General features: G+C 35.4%; 1 protein-coding gene across 1 annotated transcript in view; it reads right to left on the bottom strand.

Moving 5' to 3' along the window:
- The window catches only part of LOC306881171 (beta-1,4-galactosyltransferase 2-like), a gene marked incomplete at both ends in the record, with an annotated part of 88,224 nt that overhangs the window by 39,987 nt on the left and 21,282 nt on the right, over positions 1-26,955 (bottom strand). Inside the window, one exon of the mRNA XM_079435100.1 lies at positions 16,665-16,900. Coding sequence (XP_079291226.1) covers positions 16,665-16,900 — 236 coding nt within the window. The remainder of the gene's footprint in view (positions 1-16,664; positions 16,901-26,955) is intronic.

The raw sequence follows: 26,955 nt of genomic DNA, 5'->3' as shown, positions 1-26,955 counted from the left end.
AGATGAATCCCAAGGTCTAGTGTTTACTCAATGGCAATTTTCTTCACCACCAATATAAAGTGAATGAATAAGTGCTCTCACAAATAGCCAACTCAAGGCCAAAACATTTACTTGGAAGGAAAATAGAAAAAGGCCAGATTCAAGCTGATGTTTCATATTATAAGTTGGGTTAGAGGCTAATTGAACGGACTATTGTACAGGCCTCCTGACACATTTGTTCTGCATCTGCGTCATTTTATCTGACAGACACACAACGCAATGAAAATAGTGCAATATTAAAATAGATCATCAAAACGAACCAAGAAAATGGGGAGAAAATTAAAAAAACAATAAAAAATGCTGTACAGCTAATACACATGGATGGATGGGTGAAAAAAATCAATAAATTAATACTTCAAAACAAAGAAATTGTACAAAAATAAAAAAGACTTTTGAAATGAAGGTCAGAGGAAAAAAGCTAACAGCAGCACAATGGAACTGCCACCAACAGAACATATTTTTCCCTCCCAACATACTGCTCCATTTTTTCCGGGCAACAGCCTAAAACGACAGCACTGATTACCAATACTGACCCTGAATAGCCAGTCACCTCTCTGCTCTGAGCGCGGACGGTGCAGGGACTGCTGAGCACATAATCTTGATTAAGCAGAGCTGGCAGACTTCAGCTCTCGGATGAACTCAACAGTTCTCAGATCAGTCTCAGCAGGGGTTGTTTTCATGTTGTGGCAGATGCTTTCCCAGCAAGGTCAATTGCTATGCTGAGAGAGACAGATGAAACATAAAACTGAGACAGAAAGGGAAAAAGTTTCAGCTGAAACCGTTATTAATTTTTTATCTCAAAGTACACCATTACTGTCTCAGCAGTATTAGAAGCAATTGATCTAATTGAGCTCAACCTGGCCAAGCGACGAGACATCAACAACCAGCATTCCCGTGCTGTGTCAGAGTAAGGGCTGAGGAAAAATACGTACACACTATGCTCACTACTTTCTTGACAGCAATGTAAATAATCCCATTTCATTTTCTTAATTTTTACATAAAATGTCATTTTGACTATGTGGATCAAGTCAAACCTTTAACCCTGTTGCCCACATTATTATAACAAAAATGACAATACTGTACAAATATTTATTTTGGGATATGTGTGTATAAATAACTACAAAGCAGCATTTAGCCCCAAACTTAGCTTGCATATGGTTTGCAATCTTCATGCCATTGGCCATTGTTTAAATTTCTACAATATTCGCTATATATGTTGCCAAAAAGAAAAAAAAAAAAGAAAAAAGAAACAGCTCATTTATATTTCAAATCAATATATTTTTAGCTCAATTTTCAAGTGTTTTCAGTATTTTTGTTATTTACAAACCATACCCTACAAACTATATATATATATATATATATATATACATATACATATATATATATATATATATATATACATATACATATATATATATATATATATATACATATACATATATATATATATATATATATATATATACATATATATATATATATATATATATATATATATATACACAGGTACATCTAAAAAAATTTGAATATTGTGAAAAGGGTCAATATTTTATGACACTCATTTCAGAAAGTGAAACTCATATATTATATAGATTCATTACACATAAAGTGAAATATTTCAAGCATTTATTTTGATTATGGCTTACAGATAATGAAAACCCAAAATTCAGTGTCTCAGAAAATTAGAATATTACATAAGATCAATAAAAAAAGGATATTTTAAACAGAAATGTCAGGCTTCTGAAAAGTATGTTCATTTCTATGCACTCAATACTTGGTTGGGCCTCCTTTTGCATGAATTACTGCATCAATGCGGCGTGGCATGGAGGCAATCAGCCTGTGGCACTGCTCAGGTGTAATGGAAGCCCAGGTTGCTTTGATAGCAGCCTTCAGGACATCTGCATTGTTGGGTCTGGTGTCTCTCATCTTCCTCTTGACAATACCCCATAGATTCTCTATGCCTCTCCACTCTTCCTCCAGACTCTGGGATCTTGATTTCCAAATAAAATGAAAAATTTACTTTCATCTGAAAAGAGGTCTTTGGACCACTTGAGCAACAGTCCAGTTATTTTTCTCCACAGTCCAGGTAAGACGCTTCTGACGTTGTTTCCGTTTCAGAAGTGGCTTGGTAGCCCTTTTCCTGAAGACGTCTGAGCGTGGTGACTCTTGATGCACTGATTCCAGCTTCAGTCCACTCCTTGTGAAGCTCTCCCAAGTGTTTGAATCAGCTTTGCTTGACAGTACTCTCAAGCTTGTGGTCATCTCTGTTGCTTGTGCACCTTTTCCTACCCAAATTCTTCCTTCCAGTTAACTTTGCATTTAATATGCTTTGATACAGCACTCTGTAAACAGCCACACCTTTCAGTAATGACCCTCTGTGACCAACCCTCTTTGTGGAGGACGTCAATGATTGTCTTCTGGATCATTGCCAAGTCAGCACTCTTCCCCATTATTGTGGTTTCAAAGAACAAGAGATACCCGGAATTTATACTGTAGGGATGGTCATTAATTGAAACTCAAATGTAAATATTCTAATATTTTGAGATACTTATTTTTTACTTTCAAATCATCAAAATAAAAAAAAATAAAAAAAACTTTTGAAATGTTTTGCTTTAAATGTAATGAATCTAAAATATATGAAAGTTTCACTTTTTGAAATAAGTTACAAGAAAATATTTTACTTTTTCACGATATTCAAATTTTTTGAGATGTGTATATGCCTATATATAGCAATAGCCAAAAATACATTGTATTGGTCGAAATGATTGATTTTTCTTTTATGCCTAAAATAATTAGGATATCAAGTAAAGATCATGTTCCATGAAGATATTTTGTAAATTCCCTACCATAAATATATCAAAACTTAATTTTTGATTAGTAATATGCATTGCTAAGAAATGCATTCTCAATATTATTACATCAATATTTAGATTTTTTTGCACCCTCAGACTCCCGATTTTCAAATAGTTGTATCTCAGCCAAATATTGTCCTATCATAACAAACCATACTGTATATCAATGGAAAGTTTATTTATTCAGCTTTCAGATGATGTATAAATTTCAATTTTGAAAAATCGACCATTATGACTGGTTTTGTAGTCCACTATATATATATACATACATACATACATACATGCACATATACATATACATATACATATACATGCATACATAAATTCATATACATTCATATATATATATATAGTTTGAAGGGTGTGGTTTAGAAATAAAGATGCCTCTCCACAGATCACATGACATGTGTTCAGGGACTTTGATTCTGACATGTGGAATGAAACTTTAAATGTTCATCATAAAAGACAGAGAGGCTATAGACTGGGAAATTATCTCCTGTGTGAGCTCACATCTAGGAGGGGGAAAAAAATCAATGGAATCATAAGGGAAAAGAAAATTAAATGTTCTCCTTCTATTTTATTTCATAAGCCTTCTTGACAAGGCAGAAGTAGTGAATGTTACACTTAAAAATTCACCATATACTGTAGGTTTTATGTACTCAGATTAGATTCTCTTTCAGTTCAGTTTGTAACACAAGGTTTTAGTTACTTATTTAGAGCATGAATATACTGTACGACAGCTTAAATAGCGGAACGCTGTGATCTCGACTTCACTCCATCTGAGCTTGACATTGATGATAATGTTTGTGCACAGTCCAGTCTCAGTTTTAACGTAGGATGGGTTGGAAATCACTGTAAAAATCACTAAAAGTATAAGGAAACTAGACACGAATATTTAAATTCTGAATGGCAATACAACCTACATTAAAGTGCGTAGCAGCCACCCTGTCCTACTATTAGCACTTCTGAGCAGAAAAAGCAGGTAGAAAGAGAGTGAGAAAATGCTATCCTGAGCTTTGAAGATGAAGTAATAGAGAAGACACATTTTAATTTGATATTCAATGAAAGCAGACTTGCCTTTTTGATATTCTTTCATCTTAAGTGAACATAAACTGGCGGAGGAAAAATAAAATATCAGATTTATGCATTGGACCATACAGTGTAACTACAGCCGAACAGACCTGCCACTATCTGTTACTGTATAATGTATGCCATTAATATTAATCAACCAATAACACTGATAAGAATCCTGAATGGGATCAATAAGATTTTTCTTGTTTTTTTAACGGAGTCTCTTACGTTCATCAAGGCTGTATTTATTTGATCAAAAATACAGAAAAAACAGTAATATTGTGAAATATTATTGCAATTTCAAAAATTATTTTAATATACTTTAAAATAGAATTTATTTCTGTGACGCAGTGCTGAATTATCATCAGCCATTAGTCCAGTCTTCAGTGTCACATGATCCTTCAGAAATCATTCTAATATGCCGATTTATTATCAGTCCTGCTTAATATTTTTTTGGAATCTGTGATACTTTTTTCAGGATTCTTTGATGAATAAAAAGTTTAAAAGAACAGCATTTGTTCAAAATATAAATATTTTCTAACAATATATTAATATAGTATTACTATTATTATTATTATTATATAGTGAGCCGTGAGTGGCCAGATTTATTTGATTAAAAATACTGTAAAATAGTACTATTGTGAAATATTACAATAAAAAAACAACAGACAAACGTACATATTTTGGTATATATTATACATAATATGCAAATTTGATGCTCAAGAAAGATTTCCTGTTAACATTAATGTTAAAAAAAGTGGTGCTGCTTAATATTTTTTTGTGGAAATCTGATACCTTTTCACATTTTTTGGATGAAAAGAAAGTTCAAAAGAACAGCATTTGTTTCAAACAGAAATATTTTGTAACATTATAAATATCTAATAATGATATTTAGATAAAAGATAAAACAAAACGTAATTTTGGTTCTACTGCATGTTGTATTTTGTTTTGCTTGTAACTGTTCAAATGCATGGATATAAGATTTAAATAAAGGAGTGCTGAATAGTCACTGAAACATCAGCATTTCTATAATCAGAACAATATTCAGTTGACTGAATCATAGATTACCTGTCTTCAACACTAGCTAACAGACAGTGCTGACAGTGCAGTGTAGGAGTGTCTGAGATCTGTAGTGGCCATGGGAACTGGACTCTAATCACAACAGAAGATTAGACACAATGTGTCCATGTCAAACTCACACCAAGCGTCCCTCTCCCTCCTCACGGATCTACCAAGCTGGCAGCCGTTAAACAGAAAATCTTAGAAATTGCATCTAATCTCATTAGAATGACAGCATACAATACTGCACTCACCCCGACACCAGAACCACAGACAGCACAAAACAATGACACAAACACAACAGGAAGAAAGCCTGCAGTTGCCAAGTGAGTGACATGCAATAATATGTTCAGTTGTTTCCCTGTTGGCTCAACAGAGGCTTGCACATCCAATCTGTCTGAGTTTGATTTCCCCCCTCTGCAAACAAATAGTGAAAAAAAGGCTGTTATTCACTCTCATTCCTTATTTATCCCCACATGAGCAAGAGGCAGGCAGGTGGAGGAAAAGAACAGAGCAGGAAATGACACGCTGATAGGCCGCTGTGATGACATGGCATTTAAAAGGTCAGCGGTGACGGCAGTGCCACATCATAAATATCCCACATCCCCAAATGCCCTTAGGATCTATCAGTCCTGTATGTTAAATGCATAACTGAAAAACATAAACTTGATATCACACATTAAATCCTGCAGAGTTTGGATCAATCCCTGAATTTTGGCAAATACCAGCCTTTGATATCCCTGTATCCATACACATAAAATAAACAGCCTTAGGCAACTGATGAAATTAAACTAGGACTATCTATATATCAACAATTTGTTAATAATTTTGTAATTTTTTGTGTTTTTACACTAATTATCTGGTAAGTATATCAGACAGGATGGTCTTTCTGCATAATACATGTCAAAGCTTGAATCTCATACATTATGAAGGAAGTATTAGCATAATATTATCATTAATACAGACTTAAAATGTTCTTGTAGATACATGAAATATGAGGTAAAATGCAATTCAGGGCTCAAAGAGGGTAATTTGTGCATGGACATCTGTAAAAAACATCAAACTGAGTTATGCCAATATATCTCGTCAAACGAACTGAAGCCCATCGTGTTGCATTATTGAGTAGAGGTTTACAGTCCGCATATTAACTTGTCTCTTTTTCTGTGCATCTGGGAAGTTGTCCAGTGAACACGATCTGCATGATGGGAGGCAGGAAAACATTGGCCTGTGTCCCTGGCAAACCCTACCGAGACACAGTCCTCGTCGTATTCAGTGCAGAGCGATCATAACCAGACATGGCAAAAATCAGCTTGTGAAGCAGGAAGAGGTGGCTAGAGGCCCCCTATGTGCGGTGAAAGAGAGTTGGAGGATGTCTGAAGGTTGAGAAAGAAAGAACAGGCAGGCGTGAACAGTATTTATTCACGAGAAACCATTTTGAGGCTGAATAATGAGTCGTGAGTCGTGCCCTGTATGTTTAAATGATACTGAAATATAAATGTATATGCATTCAACATGAAGCTGCATTCAGAAGACTATTTATCCATCTATAAATGTATGAACTACTGTTCAAATGTTTGAGGTCAGTATTTTTTTTTTTTTTTAAGAAATTACCAAGTCAGCTAATTTTATTTATTTTATTTTTATTCATTTTTAGAATTATTATTATTGCTATTGTTACTGTTATGATTACTGGACTTTATTTTTTTTCAGATTTAACGCTTCATTAAACCAGAAAAATGTGAGATCATGTGAGATTGAAGACCAGAGTAATGGCTGCTGAAACTTCAGCTTTGCTATCATAGAAATAAACTATGTTTTTAAAAAAACATCTCATTTAACATTCATACAAAAACATTATTTTAATTAGTAATATTTCTTCACAATATTAATGTTTTTTTACTGTATTTTTGACCGTTTCCGCCACTGAATAAAAAAATAAAAAAAGGTTATTGCGACTTTTTATCTCACATTTCTGAATTTTTTCACAGACTTGTGAGATATAAACTCGCAATTGCGAGTTATAAAGTCAGAATTGCAAGACATAAACTCGCAATTCTGACTTTTTTTCTCGCAATTGCGAGGTTATATCTCACAATTATGACTTTATTTTTCAGAATTATCATTTAATTTCAGAGTCACAATTCTGAGATATAAACTCGTGATTGCGAGAAAAAATTCAGAATTACGAGTTTGTTATTATGAGAAAAAAAGTCAGAATTGTGAGATAAAAAGTTGCCATCACCTTTTTATTTTTTTATTCAGTGGCAGAAACGGGCTTCTATAGTGAGCAGAAGAATGTTCAAAAACATTAAAAAATATATATATTATTAGACCCCAAACTTTTGATTAGATAAGAATATTTATCAAACCTATATTTGCACAATCATGACAATTTACAGACTAATATATTTTTATGGTCGCCAGATCCCACTCAAGACACTTTTAAACACAGGACATGCTGCTATGTTCAAAAACTGCCCAAAGAAAGGAAAATAGCCAAACAACTAAACACCTGCATATAGTCAAATAACTCAAAAATAGCATTGAAGCCCTTAAATGTGATAGCTGGCAGATATTCAAAAGGCAAAATAACTCTAATTTAAGAATGCATACATATCTTTAACTGCACAAAATCACAAAGAGTCCACACAAAAGAGTTGTAAGGATTATGGCAACAATGAGAACATTGCTCCCAGCAGGTGATCTGAAGTACGGGAGTAATTGTCTTTAAATTTACTGTTGAAGACGATGCTGCTGAAGAAGCAGTGCTTTTAAGGCAATGAATCGGAGACAAAATGTTTCTCACAGAGTTTGTCTGAGATCCTCTATAAAACTTTCCTGATTCAATTAGTACAAATCTAAAGATAAAAGATTTACCTTTAATAAAATGTTACGCAACTTCTCCATGTTGGCATCTGCCTAGCTTTTTCAAAGTGACAGGTACACACACCATTTGCCTAGACACACAGCCTTTAATTATTTGCACTTAGCATTGCATACTATATTTTTGGTGTTGTTATCCACTAGTTGAAAACCACTGGACTAGTCTAATTTGTCAATGTACTAGTCAAACCCTCTATAAAACAGCTGGTTGATGAATCCCAACAGTACCACAAAACTTCTTTCTTTTATGTATCTCCAAGGATGCTTAAGGTGAATAAAAACCTGATTTATACGCAAACAAACTACCTTAAACTTAAGTCAGTGTGTCAAACATCTTGAGGTGGTCATATGTGAGAAGAACTGAGATAAGAGGATTATCCCACCGCTACACAGTTCCAAACCCACCAATACAACACCCTCGGGACTTGGCAGCATTTATCCGGCAGCCCAAAGATCTGAGGAATTAGCACATCTCCCCCCAGTCCTTGGTAAAACGGCCTCACTTAAAATCATTTAACACTCTAGCGAGCATGATACATGAAGTACTCCCAACTGTCATCCTGTGGCAAGTGTGAGAGTGGAAGAGGAAAAGCAAAACCGGGAAGGAGGGCGAGACGAAAGAGTCCTTATTGACCTGCCTTAAATGCTGTTTTGTTTTTTTCAGCACCTGTCACGTTGTATTGTGTTCACATTATACAGTGTGTTTTCTAGTGGGTGATATTGATGAGGAATGACTTGACATACTGTAGGGAGAAAAACCTGGCTGAACTCAGTGTCTGTCCTTTGAATTAAGTGGATGAGATCCAGCGAGATTCCAACTATTTCAGTTTAACAGCAAGCAGCAGAGGTCATGGCAATGATGCATCGTCCTCATAAGATGCACTGATCTGTAACCTTCGCTGCTTAAACAAAGGAGTCTGCATGGCAGCCTTTCTGTAGAAATGCAAATCGTATGTGAACATATGAATGTTTAAAGGGGAAATCTATTGCCATAAAGGGCAATTTTAAAATAATGCTTCAATCTAATGAGACCATATTTTATAAGCTCTGACTCAAGCACAAGAAAAAAGAAATAAAGGATTCTATACACTTCCAGTTCCTTAATAATGTGATAAAAATGAGGATTGTCATTAAAATGCAGTGCCTGAGGAATTTAATAAAAACTGATTTTCATAAAGTTCCATTTTTTATTTAAAAAAGTAATCATTTACTACTCACCCTTATACTGTTCCAAAACTCTATGAGTTTCTTTCTTCTGTCAAAAACAAGATATTTTAAAGAACTGCTTTTACAATGAAAGTCAGTAGGGTCCTGTGATGTTTTAACATTTAAAAAATACAATTAAACTAAAATATTTAGTGTTCCACAAAAGAAAAAAAATCATACGGGTTTAGAGTTACTCAAGAGTGAGTGAATGAGGACGACAGAATTTTCAGTTTTGGGAGAACAGTACAATTTGGTCAATTTTGGTGTGCTTTGAAAAGAGAATAAAACTTTTTATAGAAAGGAAAAGTGAAAAAAAAAAAAATTGATATAGCTATTTTTAAAAATGACAAACAGACAATAAAGTTGTTTTTTTCTTGTTAAATTAAATTAAAAAAAAAAAACAAATGATTTTTCTATTTTGCCAGCCAGCTGAATAAAAGATGCTAAAGAAAGATTGCCATGGATTCAATCACTTTAGCAACAACATGACAAGAAATGGTTGTGGAATCAGACATCTGAACATGTCTGCAGCAGACTTTACTTGGCAGATTTCATTTTAACTAAACTAAAAATGTCTTGAATAACGAATGATAAAATAACTGTTTGAAAACTTCAGCTGAAATACAGACAGTGGCGGAGCCAGAGGGGTGTCCAGGGCATCGGATCGGCCACCCTGGGTGCCACCCCAAAAATGAATATGCTACGATTTCATTTTCTTTGTTTAATCGTACTGAAATAAGCGTTTATTTTAGCCTCGAACTCAAGGATGTGACGCGTTTGGTGTTCCGCATCGTGCTTCGTCTCGTCCATTTCCAGCCTCTCACGCACACGCTCTCGCGTCACACATTTATTTACAGAGTGAAAAACATCGCAGAACAGAGAGGACATAGACAACGAGCTGACGGACATGACAGAACAGGTCACTTCTAATAACATGAAACAAAGTCTCAGCATTCAAATTCTGTTAGCTTTATTAAGAATTTCAAACGATGAATACAGTTTCAGCCTTTTCGGGGCTGTTTAGTGGCTGGCGTGATGGATCATGCGCGCTCCTGCTTTTTAAGTTCAAGCAAAGCAGGAGTGCATTTTTATTAGCATGAAGTAAACATTGAATGAACATACGATCCATGTTGAAAGATAAACTACAACTTACTGAATGTATTGTGTCTCATGTAATCACTCAATGAGTGTTTCAACCGTGGAAAGACAGCAGCTAGAAAACATTGTCACATATCAACAGAAAATTCCCCTAATGTCCATAAACTTGTGAGAAAAATAGAGTGAATTTTGCAAAAATTACATTTAAATATTTACTCATAATTGCTCTTTTTAATTATAATTAATACAAATGAATAGATATAAAATGTGCCATAGCCCTATGCACGGCTGGTGTGAACAACGTGCTTTTTTCAGCCTTAGAAAGCTGAAAAAGCAGAAGTATTTCCTGCAGACATTAATACATGCCATAGCCCTTATCGATGTCTGCATGAAATACCTCTGCTTTTGATTAACACTGTGTTTATACAGTAAGCGTTAATCATTCCAACGCGATCTTAATTTGAATCACATAAACATAAAAAAATAGCCTATAAAATGTCTATATTCACTACGGAACTCGGATGAAAGTTAAACTGAAACTTGCTAACAACTCAAATAATATATGGCTTAATAATCTGTAGATTTAATATATACAGTGATTTGCATTAAACTGTAAGCTCTCACACTACAAATAAAATCATATATGGAAATATTATCTGTGGCAGCTCTTTGATCCCCGGCCACTTGTTTATAAGGATTAAGTTTCATTCATTTATTTGATCGCTTGCATCATTGTTCGGCATCTCTAATAGTAAGGAATCTTCAACTTTGTTCATTATTTATTTGCACAGCATCCACAACATCGTTTCAAAGCAGCTTACAGTAAATTCTGTTACCTCTATAATGGCTAAATTCTTTACAGTGAGCAGATTTACTGGGCAATTGTGATATATAACAATGCTAAACGAGCCACTGTTTAAGATCTAGCTATGTATTCTCTCCTTTAAAAAACAGCCATGGTTTTGCTGCTCTAACCAAAGTGTTTTAGCTGTTAGCCTATATCAGTACCACTGTAGTGAAGGAGACTGAATAATGAATATTTGCAGCCTCTCAGTGTCACGAATCTGGTCCATGCTCTCCTGGTTTACCACCACCAGAGGTCACCCGTTCACCACATTGACTCTCACACTACACAGCACACTGGACTACAGTTCCCACAATGCATTGCACAGATCACAGCTGTCACCATTCACTCATCACACACACCTGATGCTCATTTCACAATCACGCACTCACTATTTAACCTGGGACTTCCTCTTGCTCTGGGCCGAGTATTGTCTAGCCTAGCTACATTACAAAGCGTTTCCCTGTTCTCCTAGTTAGTGTTCCTGTGTTTTGATTCCTGCCCGTGTTCCTGGATTATTCTCTCTGCCTTGCCCTGTCTGGATATTGTACGCCGATCGTCGACCCACGCTTGCTCTAGGATTGCTCGTGTCTTGCCCTTGCCATACCTGTTTGCCCCTGTCTGACCCTGCCTGTATCACGACCATGTTTGCTAATAAAGCCTTGCGAATGGATCCGCACGTCTCACGTCTCGTCAACCCCGTAACACTCAGACAAATCACAGAGTGATTTTTTTTTTTTTTTTTTTATTTATTTAAAGAGATTTACATATTAGTCCATTTAATTCTAAGAGTATGTAAGATGGTTTTCAAAAAATATTAATAGTAAACGGTCAGCTTTTTTGCATGTGTTTACACTGTGTGCTCCTGAGCGTGACCTAAAACATGGCGGGATCCAATGCGGCGTGACGTAGATTCCCATTCTCTATAGGGTTCCCTGTATAGTTTAGAAAAAATGAGAAAAAATAAAGAGTACATTACCAGTCAAACGTTTTTGAACAATAAGATTTTTAATGTTTTTAAAGAATTCTCTGCATTTATTTGATCCAGACAGCGTACCCTGTTTGTTTTCTTTTTTTCCCCAAAACCACAAAGTTTTGTTGTAATCGTGAGTGTACTCAAAAAAAAAGTAGACACTTAACAGTTTCGATTGATGTATAACACTTATTTGCGTGACCAAAATCAACAGAGCATTTTTAGTGTCTTTTGTATCTTAAAAAAACCGAGTTCGTATCGCCGGCGATACAGCCGACCCCAAAGGGTTAAAACAGTTACATTTTACATTTACATTTATTCATTTAGCTGACGCTTTTATCCAAAGCGACTTACAATTGCTATATATGTCAGAGGTCGCACGCCTCTGGAGCAACTAGGGGTTAAGTGTCTTGCTCAGGGACACATTGGTGTCTCACAGTGGATTCGAACCCGGGTCTCTCACACCAAAGGCATGTGTCTTATCCACTGCGCCATCACCACCCACCCACACCACCAGTTGAGTATATTTTTTTTAGGATTCTTTTAATGAATACAAAAATCTAAGGATTAGCATTTATCTGAAATAAGTTGTTTAAGCTTGGAGTCAGTATAATTATTTTTTATTTTTTGGGGTTGGGGGGGTATTATAGAAATGAATACTTTTATTTAGCAAGGATGATTTAAATTATATTTAAATTATTTATAATGTTACAAAAAGATTTCTATTTCAGATAAATGCTGTTCTTCTGAACTTTCTATTCAAAGAAACCTGAAAAGATTCTACTCGACTGTTTTCAACAACAACAATAATAATAATAATAATAATAATAATAAATATTTTTTGAGCTAAATATTCAGCTTTGAAATCACAGCAATAAATTACATTTTAAAATATATTCAAATAGAAAGCAGTTATTTTAAATAATACAAACATTTCACAATATTACTGCTTTAGCTGTATTTTAGATCAAATAAATGCAGGCTTGGTGAGCAGAAGAGAATTAAAAATCATTATAAATCTTACTGTTCTAAAACTTTTGACTGGTAGTGTTAATCACAGGCTTGTTAATTATTCATGAATCATTTTCACTCTAGGCTGCTCCAGCCACTGGTTAATGAGGTGATGGAATTAAGAGAAATAAGTTTCAATAGACTAACATTTGAAGTTACGGTAGGAATGTAATGTGTGGTAATGTGAAGTAATCAGCAATTGTAGGATTTATTCATGCTTTTTTTTATGCCAGGTTGGAGTTATACACTGATTTTGTATCATGGTCCATGGACCCCCTACATTAGCCTTGGCCACCCCCTATATAAAACTTTATCTCCGCCACTGAATACAGAGGAAAATTGCACTCTGACAATTTCAATGTATCATGTCTTGTGCTATATTTTAAACACAATGGATAATGATAAATGGCCCCCAATCAAAAGTGAATTATACGGCACTTCAATTCAAAATGGAGAGAAACAAACTTTTGTTGTATAACGTTTGTAGTTCTTTCAAAATTGAAAGGGTCTTGTTGCTCGTGTCTCCTAATGGTAGTTAAACAGGTACCATCTACGCCAACAAACAAAAATGCCCTCGTTTAGCAAACAGCTTGTACTGAGAAATGAGCAAAACACTGGCCCTATAGCTCATTTTGTTCAGATACACTGAGCTGAGCAAGGAAATGTTGTGTTACTACTTACGTAATAAAAAACGCAAAGTGCTTAATGTCACTATTGAACGTGTATGTGCAGATGGTGTGCGTTCCTCACTGCTCAGCTCTGACAGCGCAAATAACTAGCTACACATTTTACATTTTTGATGAGACCCTCTCAACACACTTTGGCAGCACTGCTTGAGCAAATAGCACAGATGGCAAACAACATCTTTCCATGAATGTTAGCATAAGTTTTTTAGGGTATCTCTGAAGGCCTGACTTAACAAGTGTTGAGTCAGAAGAAGAGATTTGTTTGATATGAGACAGGCTTCAAAGACTACAATGAGATCAAGTTTTACAGAAAACATCAAAAGTGTGCAAAAAGGAAGGATTTTTTAAGTAATAAATAATTTCAATTAATTTTTATATAAATGTATGACTATAACAGATCAAGTAAATAACATAAATAGCATATGCACACCTCAGCGTCGTTATTGTTAACTTAAACTGTTCAAAATAATTTTCAAAAGATAAAATAATAATAAAATGTTTTTTTAAATGAAAACATGAAAAACAAAAATTAGAATTATTATTATAAAAATCAAACAAAGATAAATAGAAACATAAAAAAGCACTATGAAAAGTTTGGTTAAGACTAGACTGCATAATTTAATTGGTAATTTAACATAGACTAATTAATTTAATAAAAATAAAAAGCATTGTTGTTACCTGTCAAGGTTTAAAATGATCACTTTTGCTGAATTGTAGAGATGCTAAAAATGCAATGCAAAGGTTAAAGAGAATTAACAAAGGGACAATAAAGACGATATAATGTTACAAAAAATATTTCAAGTAACTGCTATTCTTTTGAACTCTTAATTCATTATTTTAAGCCATTTTAGGAATAAACAACATTTCAAAGTCTTACAATAAGAAACTATTATTTTAAATAGTAATAATATTTCTCAATTTTTATTCTGTTTTTGATCAAATAAATGCAGGCTGGGTGAGCATTAAAGAATAATAAAAAAAAAATTCTTACCAAATCCTAACTATTGAGCGGTTATGTATGGAGTATTTTACCTTCTTGGTTCAGACCAACATTTCAAAAGTAGTGCAGAGGAAATGCAAGTCTACCTCAGATATACTTCAAAAATTAATAACAAAATGGATTTCTGTGGATGGCAAGCCAGTGTATGTTCAATTATATGTAAATAAAGCATATTGACTTAACCTTTTTTTAACTATTCAACAGTACTCAACATCATTTACTTGTTTTGACATTCTCATCTGGGGTCTTTTTTCAGCAAATATTGATTTACGATGTTTATTGTGATTAATTTACTAACTAATCAGCATATCCTGCAATTAATTTGATTGTAATTTGTAATCGATTGACAGAGCTAGCTAAAATAGTTTGGGCTGCAGTAATCTCTAAAGCTGAGTCTGAAGAAGATCCAATTGCTTTGCATTTTAAAACAACTCCAACTGTCACATGGATAGTAGTTTTATTGTCTCTGCTCAGTGGTTTTAAACCTCAAAGATAAAAAGTTCATAAGATGAACATCAATCTGTCACATATTTACCCTGCATTTATTGATGTGATGCCTCTAAGAAAAGGAAGGTAACCTTAGCCCAGAGTTCAGCCGATGGTCCATCCATTACAGACACTTTGCCCTGGTTTGTTACTCCACAGACAGATCTCTCAGCGCTCGCTGCTCGACAGGTCACAGCATTACTCTGCAAACTTTGAAGATGGATAGCTGCAAACTTTTGATCGCTCTCATTAACCCAAACAACCGGCCTAGGCAGACAACAATGTGGCAAGCAGGCTAATGATTTCTCATTGAACATCTCCGCCGCCCCTTCAGGGTCACTCCACAGATAGAACAACAGACTGATGAAAGAGGGGGAGGCAGACGAGCAGCAAAGCTTCCAGCTGTTTACAAAAATGCTTCGATAGCTTGGTCCAAATCAGAGTTCGATCCTAACCACCTCCCCTTTCTTGAAGCATTCTCTGCCAGATGTTGGAGGAGATATCAACAACCCTGTCTGTATTATTGGAAAAAGCCTCCAAATGTATATATAAGCAAATAATGATAAATAATAAGCACCCAACAACAAAACATATATTTGATAGTAAATCTGTTGATGTTAACCAGCCAGAGTCAATTAAAATATTAATTAATAAGCTGTTTCTACACAAAAGCTTGCCAAAGCATCTCCTCTATTGACTTCCATTCAAACACAACACCCTCTAGGCTTCCTATTTGCAGTCACTGTTTTTAAGTTAACCTCGACAGCATCCACTATGGTAGAGGTTTTGATATTTAACTACAAACTGTAATATGTTGTCATCAATGTAAGCACCAAAGTGAATAGACCTAGAGGCAGCTGTTTTCCACTGAAGCTAGATAACATCTCAGAAGCAGAAGGCGAACTTCATGGTTTGGAATGAAGAAGACATTTTTTTACCATTCTTTGTGAATTCTTGATGTGAAAACCGCTTTCACAGCAACCAACCAAACAAACTCTGATATCCTAGCTGGAAAATCCAGATTAAGATGGCTGTTTCGGAATATGGTTTCTAGTTGGTGCAAGCTGTCCATGTTGGACTAACAACAAACCAGCTAGCAGCTTAAGATGGTAAAGTTGGTTTTCCAAACGTGATGGTTGTCAATCAGTTTGGACCAATTATTGCCTAGCTCAGACTTACTAATAACCATCTTAGACCAGCTATAAACCATTTATCCTGTTTGAAAAATACAGATTCCCTATCAGGGATCATATGGACTGCATAGCACGTTCAAGACCCAGAAACATATAGTAATGACTTTGTTAAAATAGTCCATGTGACATCAGTGGTTCATCCTTAATTTTAATGGTCTTACGGGTTTGGAACAACATGAGGGTCAGTAATTAAAGACAGAAACTATCCCTTTAAAAGCGTTAGTGTGAAAGTGTCTTACACAAACACACAAATACACACAAACCTGGTTGATGATATAGATCCCATAGTTGATCTTCTGTCTGCGCAAGACTGGGTGCAGGTAGTGAAGCCAATATTTAAGGTGGTTGTCTCGGTGTCTGAACGGGATGATGATGGCCACCTTTTGTTTTGGCCGGCAGTCCGGAGGAGTGTATTTCCCCCCTTCTGTCACATTAGGGTTCTCTCTCTGCACCCGCTCGAGGGTTATCAGGGAGCTGAATTCGATGAGGAGACGTCCCACTGCAGAGCAGAAAAGAGGAGCAGTGAAACTTTATGACAAGTATCAACAGCATTGCTTCAAGCAGAGTGAATCTGAGAATGGATTTTTACGGTTAGATCATTATGTAACAATTTATAAGCTCAAAAGAGAATTGTAAATAAATAATTACGATTAATTATGATTAATTACAATTATTTATATCGGCTGACAGTAATAACTGTCGCAGAATTAAATTGCCATCAGCTGATCTGTCCGTTTAGCGAACATTCAGTGTAAGTTCGTATCAACTCTAAGAAAGGGTATTTCCTTGGCCACAGAAAATACTTTCCTATTAATGCATTAGAGCATGTTGCGAGGGTCAAAATCGTAAAGGGACATTTAATATGCAAGGCAGAATCAGAAACTCATGTAATTTGTGCACACAACTTTTATTAACTAAACACTAACGCAGACTAGTCTAACAAACAAACTAACAAACATACATATGTACAATCACTCATACATGGGGAAAGGGCAAATGATTGTTGATGGATGACGCCATCAGGAAAACCAGAGAATGCAGTTATGGTGAAAGTAATTTAACCACCTGAGTAAAACCATCAGCACCATTTATAATGGGGTCTATAACTTATACTAAACCTCTGTTTTGTTTAGTTAAATGTTATACTTGCACTGCCTTTGGTCAGGTCGAGTGTTCGGAATGCAGTCTCAGATGAAAGTCTTAATGGTTTCAAAGTTTTGGACTCCCGATCACGTTCTTCCGGGTTGAAGAGTGATGAATTCCAAAGATGTTCTCAGGTAGAAATGTTCTTCCGAGTATTGAATGGAAAAAGAGCTAAGAAAAAGATCTGCTGAGGTCCAAGGAGCTTGGTTGAATGGAAAGATGAGGCCGCAAGGCCCGGCACAAAACTTGGAGGGTCCAGAAAAAGTTCTAGCTCACATCCTCTTAGGATCTAACAAAACCGCAGACTGCTTGGGCATCTCTGAAGTGAGAGCTTATCTGCTATAGAGGTCACACCTCTGGGGTGTCAAATACCTAATGGAGTCTTGGATTTTTGGAGGGTAAGTTTTACGACCCTTTGTCTCTGAACATGGTAATTTGCATAGGTAATTCGCCTGGGTTAATGCACAAACTTCTAAAGATTCTTAGGACACTAATATGTTGCATAGGTATCGACATGTAATATTCACTCTCAATTAGATCATCCGAAGACGAATTGATAGAGACTAAACATGATGCAGCTAAAGTGATATTAACTAGTGATCTATCATAAGCATGCAGAAAAAAGTGTACAATACACAAAAACATATACAAGAACAGTAATAATATACACAATGACCTAAAGATATGTGTGTTCATTCAAAGAAGGGTTTTCTATGAATTAAGTAGAGAAGAGTCCATTTTTATGGTGTCATGTGTCTTTCCTAAGAGGAAATGTTGCTCTACCCGCATTCCTTTGAGCAATAAAACCAGTGTTATCAGATGGGTTGCCATGGAACCAGAGACCTGGAGTCGTTGACAGACACACCAGCACCAGTATGTGTATTAGGTGGGGGGGTCTGTGACATTGGTTAATCTAATAACTAATTGATTTGTTAAATCAAATGCAAAATTGTGTGTCTGATTGGTCAAAATGCTACAATTACAATAACAATACAATCACCACTAGCTGTCTGTCCAGCAGAGGGAGCGCAAAACATTTCTTTGAGTCCTCTTCATTGATCCACAGATCTTAAATTGAGACAACCAATCAATAAAAGCAGACTAAGGCTTGATTACATGTTCACACAAAGACTTTGAACGAGTCTTAGCAGTAAAAGATTTTGCGACTACACCTAGCCACAATCTAATCTCTATTTGCTGGTGAACTGACGTAGTTTTGGCCGCAGGGGCTACTACAACACTCATTAGTGAAGGTGTCTGTGCTGCTACTGAATATGTATGGAGGGCCATTTTTAGGTAACAGCATGATGTTTTCTCATTTGATCATAAAGATTCAGTCTGTCTAGAAAAATCTAATGCATAGAAAACCAGCTACCGTTACTGAATCAAATATGGTAATGAAGGAAAATTTTAGATAAACAATTCAAGATTAGACACAAGTGTGCTAACTTTTAAGGGTGATTGCATGTATTTTATCAAGCAAACCTTTTCCATTATCTGTAAATCAGCAAACGGTTCTTAAACTGGGGTCTGTAAAGGATTTCAAGTGGTCTGCGAGTTAATTGGCTAATAGCTGAGGGTAGAAAATAAAGCTAAATTGGCCAAATAATTAAACTGGGCAAGAAACATTGAATCAGTTTTAACACTAAACTGAATCAGATGAAATCATAGCAATGACCAACAAACTGGGTTAAAACTCATTTGTGATGAAGTGTTTCTGTTGTGTCACTTAAGATGTATGACACTTGGGATTACAACTAGCGAAGATTGGTTGAGTTGGTTCATTTAAGTTTATTAGTCTAATTTCAATAAAATACATAAAATTCTGGAATGGTAAAAGTGAGGCTATTTCTTTGGGATGCACAAAAAGTCAAACATATTGATTAAAACACAAAACTGATTTTCTGAAGTCGATATTGGATATATATTGTCCCATATTATATTTTTAATTGTGACATGTTTATATCAAGATAATCTTAACTGCCATTTAACACTGATTTAAAGTTAATCTGTAAAAATACTAATAATTTAATAACACGATTAAATGTAACCTTTGCGAATCCAAAAATTGGATTGCCATTTTTAAATAGTACATTATAATATTGTGATGCCTATTCTCCAGAGGCATTTAAAGGGGTGGTTCACTGTTTTTTTTCTAGGCTTGATTGTGTTTATGGGGTGCAGTCAAACATGTGTCCATGCTTCGTTTTTTTAAAAACGCATAATTTTTCACATAATTTACCCTTTCACACCTCTCTGTCCCTTCTCTGATGAACGCCCCGATTATTTCCTAGTTTTATGAAGCCCCTCCCTCAGAAATACATGAAGGGCTCTAATTAGTCAGCTGGTCCAGTGTGCTGTGATTGGCCAAACCGCCTCTACTGCATGTCTGAACGTCCCGCCCCTCACCTCAGCAGCATGTGCTCCGGTTGTATTGTAAACAATGGCATTGTCTATATTGCTTATCAATTTAAGCCCGAATGAGACAGGATATTAGTGAAGAGGATCACGCAGAACCCGTGCAAGCACGGCTCTTAATGGTATGTTTTTTTTTAATCATACTTTCAGATACGCTGTTATTTGTAAGTGCTACTGCTTCTGTTAGCTTTTAATATACGATTTTATCCTAATTAAAGCCTTAATACAGCACGGCAACCGCACGCTCCATGTATAACGCTTCTTATAGCTGTGTGAAAATAAATGTATATTTGGAACAGTTTGTTGGAGCTGATCTGACGATCTGAGAGAGAGAGAGAGATGCAGAGCCACAATAGATTTCTATTTCAAATAGAAAAGCTATATAGATAATGTAGATAAATTACATTTTTAAATGCATTAAAACAGAAAACAGTTCATTTAAATTTGAATAATATTTTACAATATTATTACTTTTACTGTATTTTGATCAAATATATGCAACCTTGGACAGACTTCTTTCTCTTTTAAAAAAAATTTTTTTTAAAGGAAATAAAATCTTTCCGACCTCAAACTTTTAAATGGTAGTATATGATAGTATCATGTATTTCATATACAAGTGTACACAGTGTAACTCTAAAGTATAGGTAGGTCACGGACAGCAGTTATAAAAGATCACACATCCAGCACCACTGTGAAATCAGACCCCCTCGACACCTGGAAGTGATGGAACTTATAGTAATTGAGCCGACCTTGGCAACAGCAGGTATTATTCAGGTACCGTCACATCAATTTAGATGTGAAGAACAGCAGCTTTGTGTAAACATCTCACAGCCTGCTACTCTATTTTGGGAGGTAGAAGACAGGTCCGGTTAAAAATACATTTATAGTTGATTGTATGCGAGGCCTATTGCTGCACCTGCGCTCGTTTCCCTATCAGCCACATCATTAAACTAAGCAGCAGCAGGTCAGCAGGGTACAGCACGGCTGTTTGCGGATGTAATTGAGACATTGTTCCTGTCCGGAGATAAAAGTACTTGCCCTTAGAGAACCTTCTGAATGCAATATCAGTGTGTTTATTTCTAGCATTCATTCAATCAGATATGTTGCCCGAGACAATTTCATAGTCAGATGTTTATAATGACATTACGCTTCTGTGGTGTTCTGCTATCATCATCCTGAGCTCACTCGGATTGTTTCCATAAATATGCTGTAATTGACCGCTCCTCATGGACAGAGAGAGATAGAACAGAAGAAAAGAAGGGTTGCTGTGTCCACTTTTTATGAGATGCAGCCACCAACCTAATTACAAGCTCCTTCTTTCAATAGATCCGGTGTGTGGCGTCACCGTGTGCCGATCCCCTCTATCTCTCCAAAGGTCCCTTTGAAGTGATCTCTACAAAGGCTCATTGGATCCAGCTACTTCTAATTAGCAGTGCTATATGAGTAAGGCAAGCAGTCAAGTGGCATGCATGGAAGGGAATGGAGAGAAAATGGTCTAGAGCGATGAATACCTTGAGATCTGAACACCTGCTCTCATACAGAGTGTTCCCTCCACTCTGATCGCAAATGACTGAGGCCATTGATAAGACTGGAGGAGGTAAACAATTGCCTCTGGTTTTTCCACCGCCTCGTCATAACATTCTTGTTGCAGCATAGTCTCAGCTTCAGTCAACACATCCTAAGATGCTCTGATGAATACTACATAGAAAAATGAAGAGCTGAAGTAAACTATTTTTAATCTCACTGACTGGCTACTGTTATTTCCAGGAGTCAGGGTGAAGAGATTTTTACAAGGATCAAAAGGTATGGCTTACTTTTTTTTTCTTGTGAATGTGAAAGTATCTGAATTTACTTGGAATTCATATTTTTTAAGAAATGCGATTTATGTTTAGATATTTTCAAATACATTCAAATATATATTCAGATACCTTCACATTCACAAGGAAACAAATGAATTGTAAATAATAATACTGTACTATTTAAATATATTCCATATAATATGTATCATATTTAAATAGTACAGTATTATTATTTACAATTACTTATGTATCATATATGCATCAAAAACTGTAAATATTATAATGTTGCTTTATTATTATAATTCATTTAATTATGTTTTTACTGTGATTATTAATAACAGAATATATTTCACACAAATATATATACACACACACAATGCATAAATACACAATCATTATTATTTAGCGTTCACTATGATTTGCAATATTGCTGATATTGATGAATATATTATTGAAATATTATATTTGCAAACAGGTATTCAGTTTTTCCCAATTCCCAAACCTTGGTAAAAAAAAGGATATTTATATTCATTATTAGGACTTTATTAATTCTAATACTCAATTGAAAAAAAAAAAAAATTATATTACTATATTATTAGTTTTATTATTATTATTTACAATGATTTTCTCTATTGCTGATTACAAATACTTGATTGAAATACTATCTTCACACAAAGAAGCACAAAGCCGTGCTTCTTCGGTTTTTCCCAATTCCCAAACCTATAGAAAACAGCATTACCAAGATGGCCACCAAGGAACTGGCCTGCCTTAAAGGGACTTTGACTAAGTGCATCCAACATGTCATTATATAATATCAGCCAGGCCACCATGAGGGATAAGCCCACTGAAAAGGTAATATACTGTACAGTAGGTGCCTCAAAGCACAAAGGGTTTATTACCTGGATCTCCTGGCCACACACCCTCACTTATTGGCTTTCTCTCTCTATTTCTCTCTCTATTTCCATCACACTTTCTCCTGACCCCTGCAGAGCTCTAGCATGGCTCTCAGGCCAACTGCCAAAAAAGTTACACAACATCACCACAAATAATAATGTAGGCAGCTGGAGAACGGGAGAACGGGAGAGAGAGGGAAAAAAGAAAAGGAGAGTAACGTACTGTACTGTAGAGAGAAAGGGAGTAAGAGAAACAAATCCTATCGAAAGCACTACCACTTCACCAGCACACAAATGTCACCCATTGAGTCATAGTTGGAGGGAAGGTCAGGTTTTTTCCTGTTCAAACTGGAGATTTGTAGTATCTGTAAAATCTACTTAACTTAAACTGGGTTCAAACACAATCCAATTATTTCTCTTTACTTTGACACCTGCTGTGATGCTCAAATCCAAACAGTGAGAACATCCTCCACCCAGCTGTAACCTTTAGCACAGGGCTTTTAGCCAGACACTAAAAACTCAGATCTAAGAGGAGGGAGTATGTTTTGCAGTGAGAGTGCTTTGCCTCTTTAATGTAACATGTCAAATTATGATATTTCTTTTTTTAAATAATATTCCTTATGTTCCTTGTAGTGACTTATAAGGGACAGTTTTTTTTTGTCCAGTGTTGTTTTGGACCCCACTTACTTTCATTGTAAAGGCAGAAGTTGAAATATTCTTGAAAACATTTTATTTTGTGTTATGCAGAAAAATAAATGTCAGATCTAAAATATAGCTTTGGAACTACATGGCAGTAAATAAGTTCGACATGAAAGTAAATACGTTTTGGTAAACTATCCCCTTCAAATTCACAAAGTGGAACATAAAATGGACTGAAACCAACAACCGATAACACAGACAAAATAACATTGTTTTACTCTGTTTTTTAGACATGTACAGTACCATCAAAATACTAGCAGTCAAAATACTAGAGTTTACAAGATGTTTATGTTTGTGTAATTCATAGAGAAAACCCTACATAATACATTTAATACTTAATAATGCACTTAATGTATATCTACTTGTTTGACTTTCATTCTATTTTAATTAAAATTCCAGCCACAATTCTGCATCCTGTTTGCTCTACCTTAATTCAGATTTAATACAAATTCCAGAATTCATCTTGAATTTAAAAGGCATTCTAAATGAAATTCTCAAGAACCCTAGAATTTCACATGGTATAATGTAGTCATTTAAACGTCAAAATATATCAAAGTATCAGGGTTTTCCATTTGATATCATCACTGGACCATGGTGCGTTTTTGTGGGGGCCATTTAGTCAAGAGAGAATGAAAAGTGAGATTTGTCACAGCAAATGTTTTTAAGACACCCTGGGTCATTCCCGTGTTCTACGGCTATGTCTCCAGCTATAGTGATAGATTGTTGGCCGCCCAGTGAACTACACAGCAGAGCCACGTGGCTGTAAGTGACCACTGAAGCAGAAGAAAGAGAGAGGGAGAGGAAGAGGAAAAGATGAACAGATGGAGGAGTCACTGAACATAACACTGCACGCTGAGAGCCATGAGAAGTAAAACAGTAGACGGATTGAAGGTGGGGAGGAAAGACAGAGAGAGAGAGTGGGAGGACAGAACTGGAGGCGAATAGTCAGAGAGACAAACAAAGAGAGAAAGACAGAGAAATGGGCTGAGGGAACATGACTAAGGGGGAGTGGGCAGGAGGAGAGAGCTGTAATGTATGTCTCCAAAATTTGAGATGGCACTTGGGCTAGAAGATGTATTGAATATTTTGCAATGTATTAAAAATTATGATTTTTAAAAAAAATATTATTCTCCTTTTTGTAATTTACAATGAATTAATCAACTTGGATTAAACATTGGATTAAACGTTATGAAACATCAGAAACAGTACCTTTTTTTCTTAAATTTTTACTTCTCACTTTTATTAAATATTTAATTTTTTTATATTTCTTATGAAACATTCTATGATTACAATTTTTTATATATATTTATTAGGGATGCTCCGATCGATCGGCTGGAGATCGGTATCGGCCGATATTCACATTTTATGACTCGATCGGTACTCATACATTTGGCCGATCTCATGTACCGATCACAATTTGATGATGTCAACGCGTGGCGACATATATGATGCATGGGGACATATGCTGCAGTCATCGCCAATGTGGAAATCATTTCAAGAAACAATGAAAAATTGTTTGACTATATGTCGTGTATGTTTTGCATTATGATACTATGAATGTATGGTTCATTTTTAACAGCAGATTCAGTGACGTTAGAGCTGATCTGCGCATCACTGCACGCGTCTGAGGAGCGCAGGCTTAACGGCACGGGCACCGGAGCTGATCGCGGCCGCTCTATGAACGGTTATTAATAAAACTAAATATCTTCTTTGGCCATATTAGCCTACTCAATAGCATTAACAGAGGCTTTACTCCCTTTAAACTTTATCTGGAATGTCACCGTTTCTGTCACTGCAACTTCCCGATCAGGCGAACACACACACACAAATGAAATCGTCTGCCTAATGAAAAAATTTAGTTAATATTGCATCATTTATGATTTATTTTATCCACCGGCGACCCAACCGCAAATAATCAGAATGCATTTTTTTATTACCCGACCTGCGGATTATCCGCAGCGCCCGTGGATAACCATGAAACTACTCCGTTTTGTTCTTTCAGTAGTTTAAATGTTTCAATTTCTTTTTTCCTCTTCAGTCTTATATTGGACAGCATTAAACCTTATGAGTTACATCAGACTTTGCCATATTAAAGTTTAAATGTTTCTATTTGTTTTGTCCTCTCTCTAACATTGGATAATCTCATCAAACGTTCTCATCTTGAGCAGAACAGAATAACAGTTTCAAAGTTTAAATTCCAACCTAGCCATCTAACAACAATTATATATATATATATATATATATATATATATATATATATATGTGTGTGTGTATATATATTGCTAAATGTAGATCAGAAACGTCTTGTTACATCTGGTTTGAGTCATAAGTTATAGATAGATAAATAGAAAAATAACTGTATTTGCAGCATTGTTTTTTTCTGCTGTATTTTAGTGAAAGTAATCAATAATTTTGCCTCTCACCGTGTTTCTGTTGTTGTTAAAATAACCACGGCAGCTCTTGAACTTGGCACCGGCGCGCATCCGGAGAGAGAAAGCGCACGGAGCTGAAAGGGCTTGAATAAAGCGTGTTTAGCTTTAGATAAAAATACGAGGATATAGCACTGAAAGATATTTACCATAAACGACCCGGAGCGCTTGTAATGTGATCCGCCCCGCTGTTTTGATACGCTCACTTAAAATGGTGCTGCTGTTACGGCTCGCAGTCCAGATGGATGCCGGGGTGCGGATGCACTTATAGAAGTATTTAAGGATAAAAGACTCGAGTTGCTTTTAAAATATTCACAAGTCCTTTTCCTCGAGTCGAATAAAGTCTGGAGTCATTTCAGGTCAAGTCAAGTCTGAAGGCTATAAAACTGCGACTCGAGTCCTAGCCCATCTCTGCCTTGGATTGCATCAGACACATTTTGTTTGCATTTATTTTTGTCTTATATTAAGTATCCCTGATATACATAATGTTATGCATAAACACCATTTTAAAGGAATATTAAAATGTTCACTGTATAAGGAATAATTTTTATGATTATATAATATTATTACATATGTTATATAAAGCTTGAAGCATCAGAATTGGCATCGGTATCGGCCGATCACCATGACAAGAAATCGGTACTCGTATCGGCTGCAAAAATCCTGATCGGAGCATCCCTAATATTTATATTTATATTTTATCACTGTGCATGAAATGTATGAATTTTGCTATACAAGTATACTTGATTTGCCTTTTATTCAGCAAATTAATCAAATTAAATTGATCAAAATTGACAGTAAAGACATTTATGAATGGTATAAGCATTGAATATGAACATAATAAGCCATGTTTATTGATCACCAAATCAGCATATAATAATGATTTCTAAAAAGATCATATACTGGCTTTAAAGATTTCAGCTTTGTTTTTACTTATATTTGACAAAATAAAGGCAGTCTTATGTATTTTACAAATAAATGCAATATATTTTTTTTTTTTTTACAAATGTTTACTTTATTTTATGCCTTGCAATAAACACTTTAATGACAATGGTTGACATAAAAAAAGAAAAAGAAAACACCCTGTTGATAATTAGGTATATAGACGGACTGACTGACAGACTCATCGATGGATGAATGGACATTATGGCCCAGAAGTCTCCAGAACAGACT

Source organism: Barbus barbus (genome assembly GCF_936440315.1).
Source record: "Barbus barbus genome assembly, chromosome: 15".
Classification (NCBI taxonomy): Eukaryota; Metazoa; Chordata; class Actinopteri; order Cypriniformes; family Cyprinidae; genus Barbus; species Barbus barbus.
Note: the sequence above shows the minus strand (reverse complement) of the source record. Positions and strands in the feature narration are given on the sequence as shown.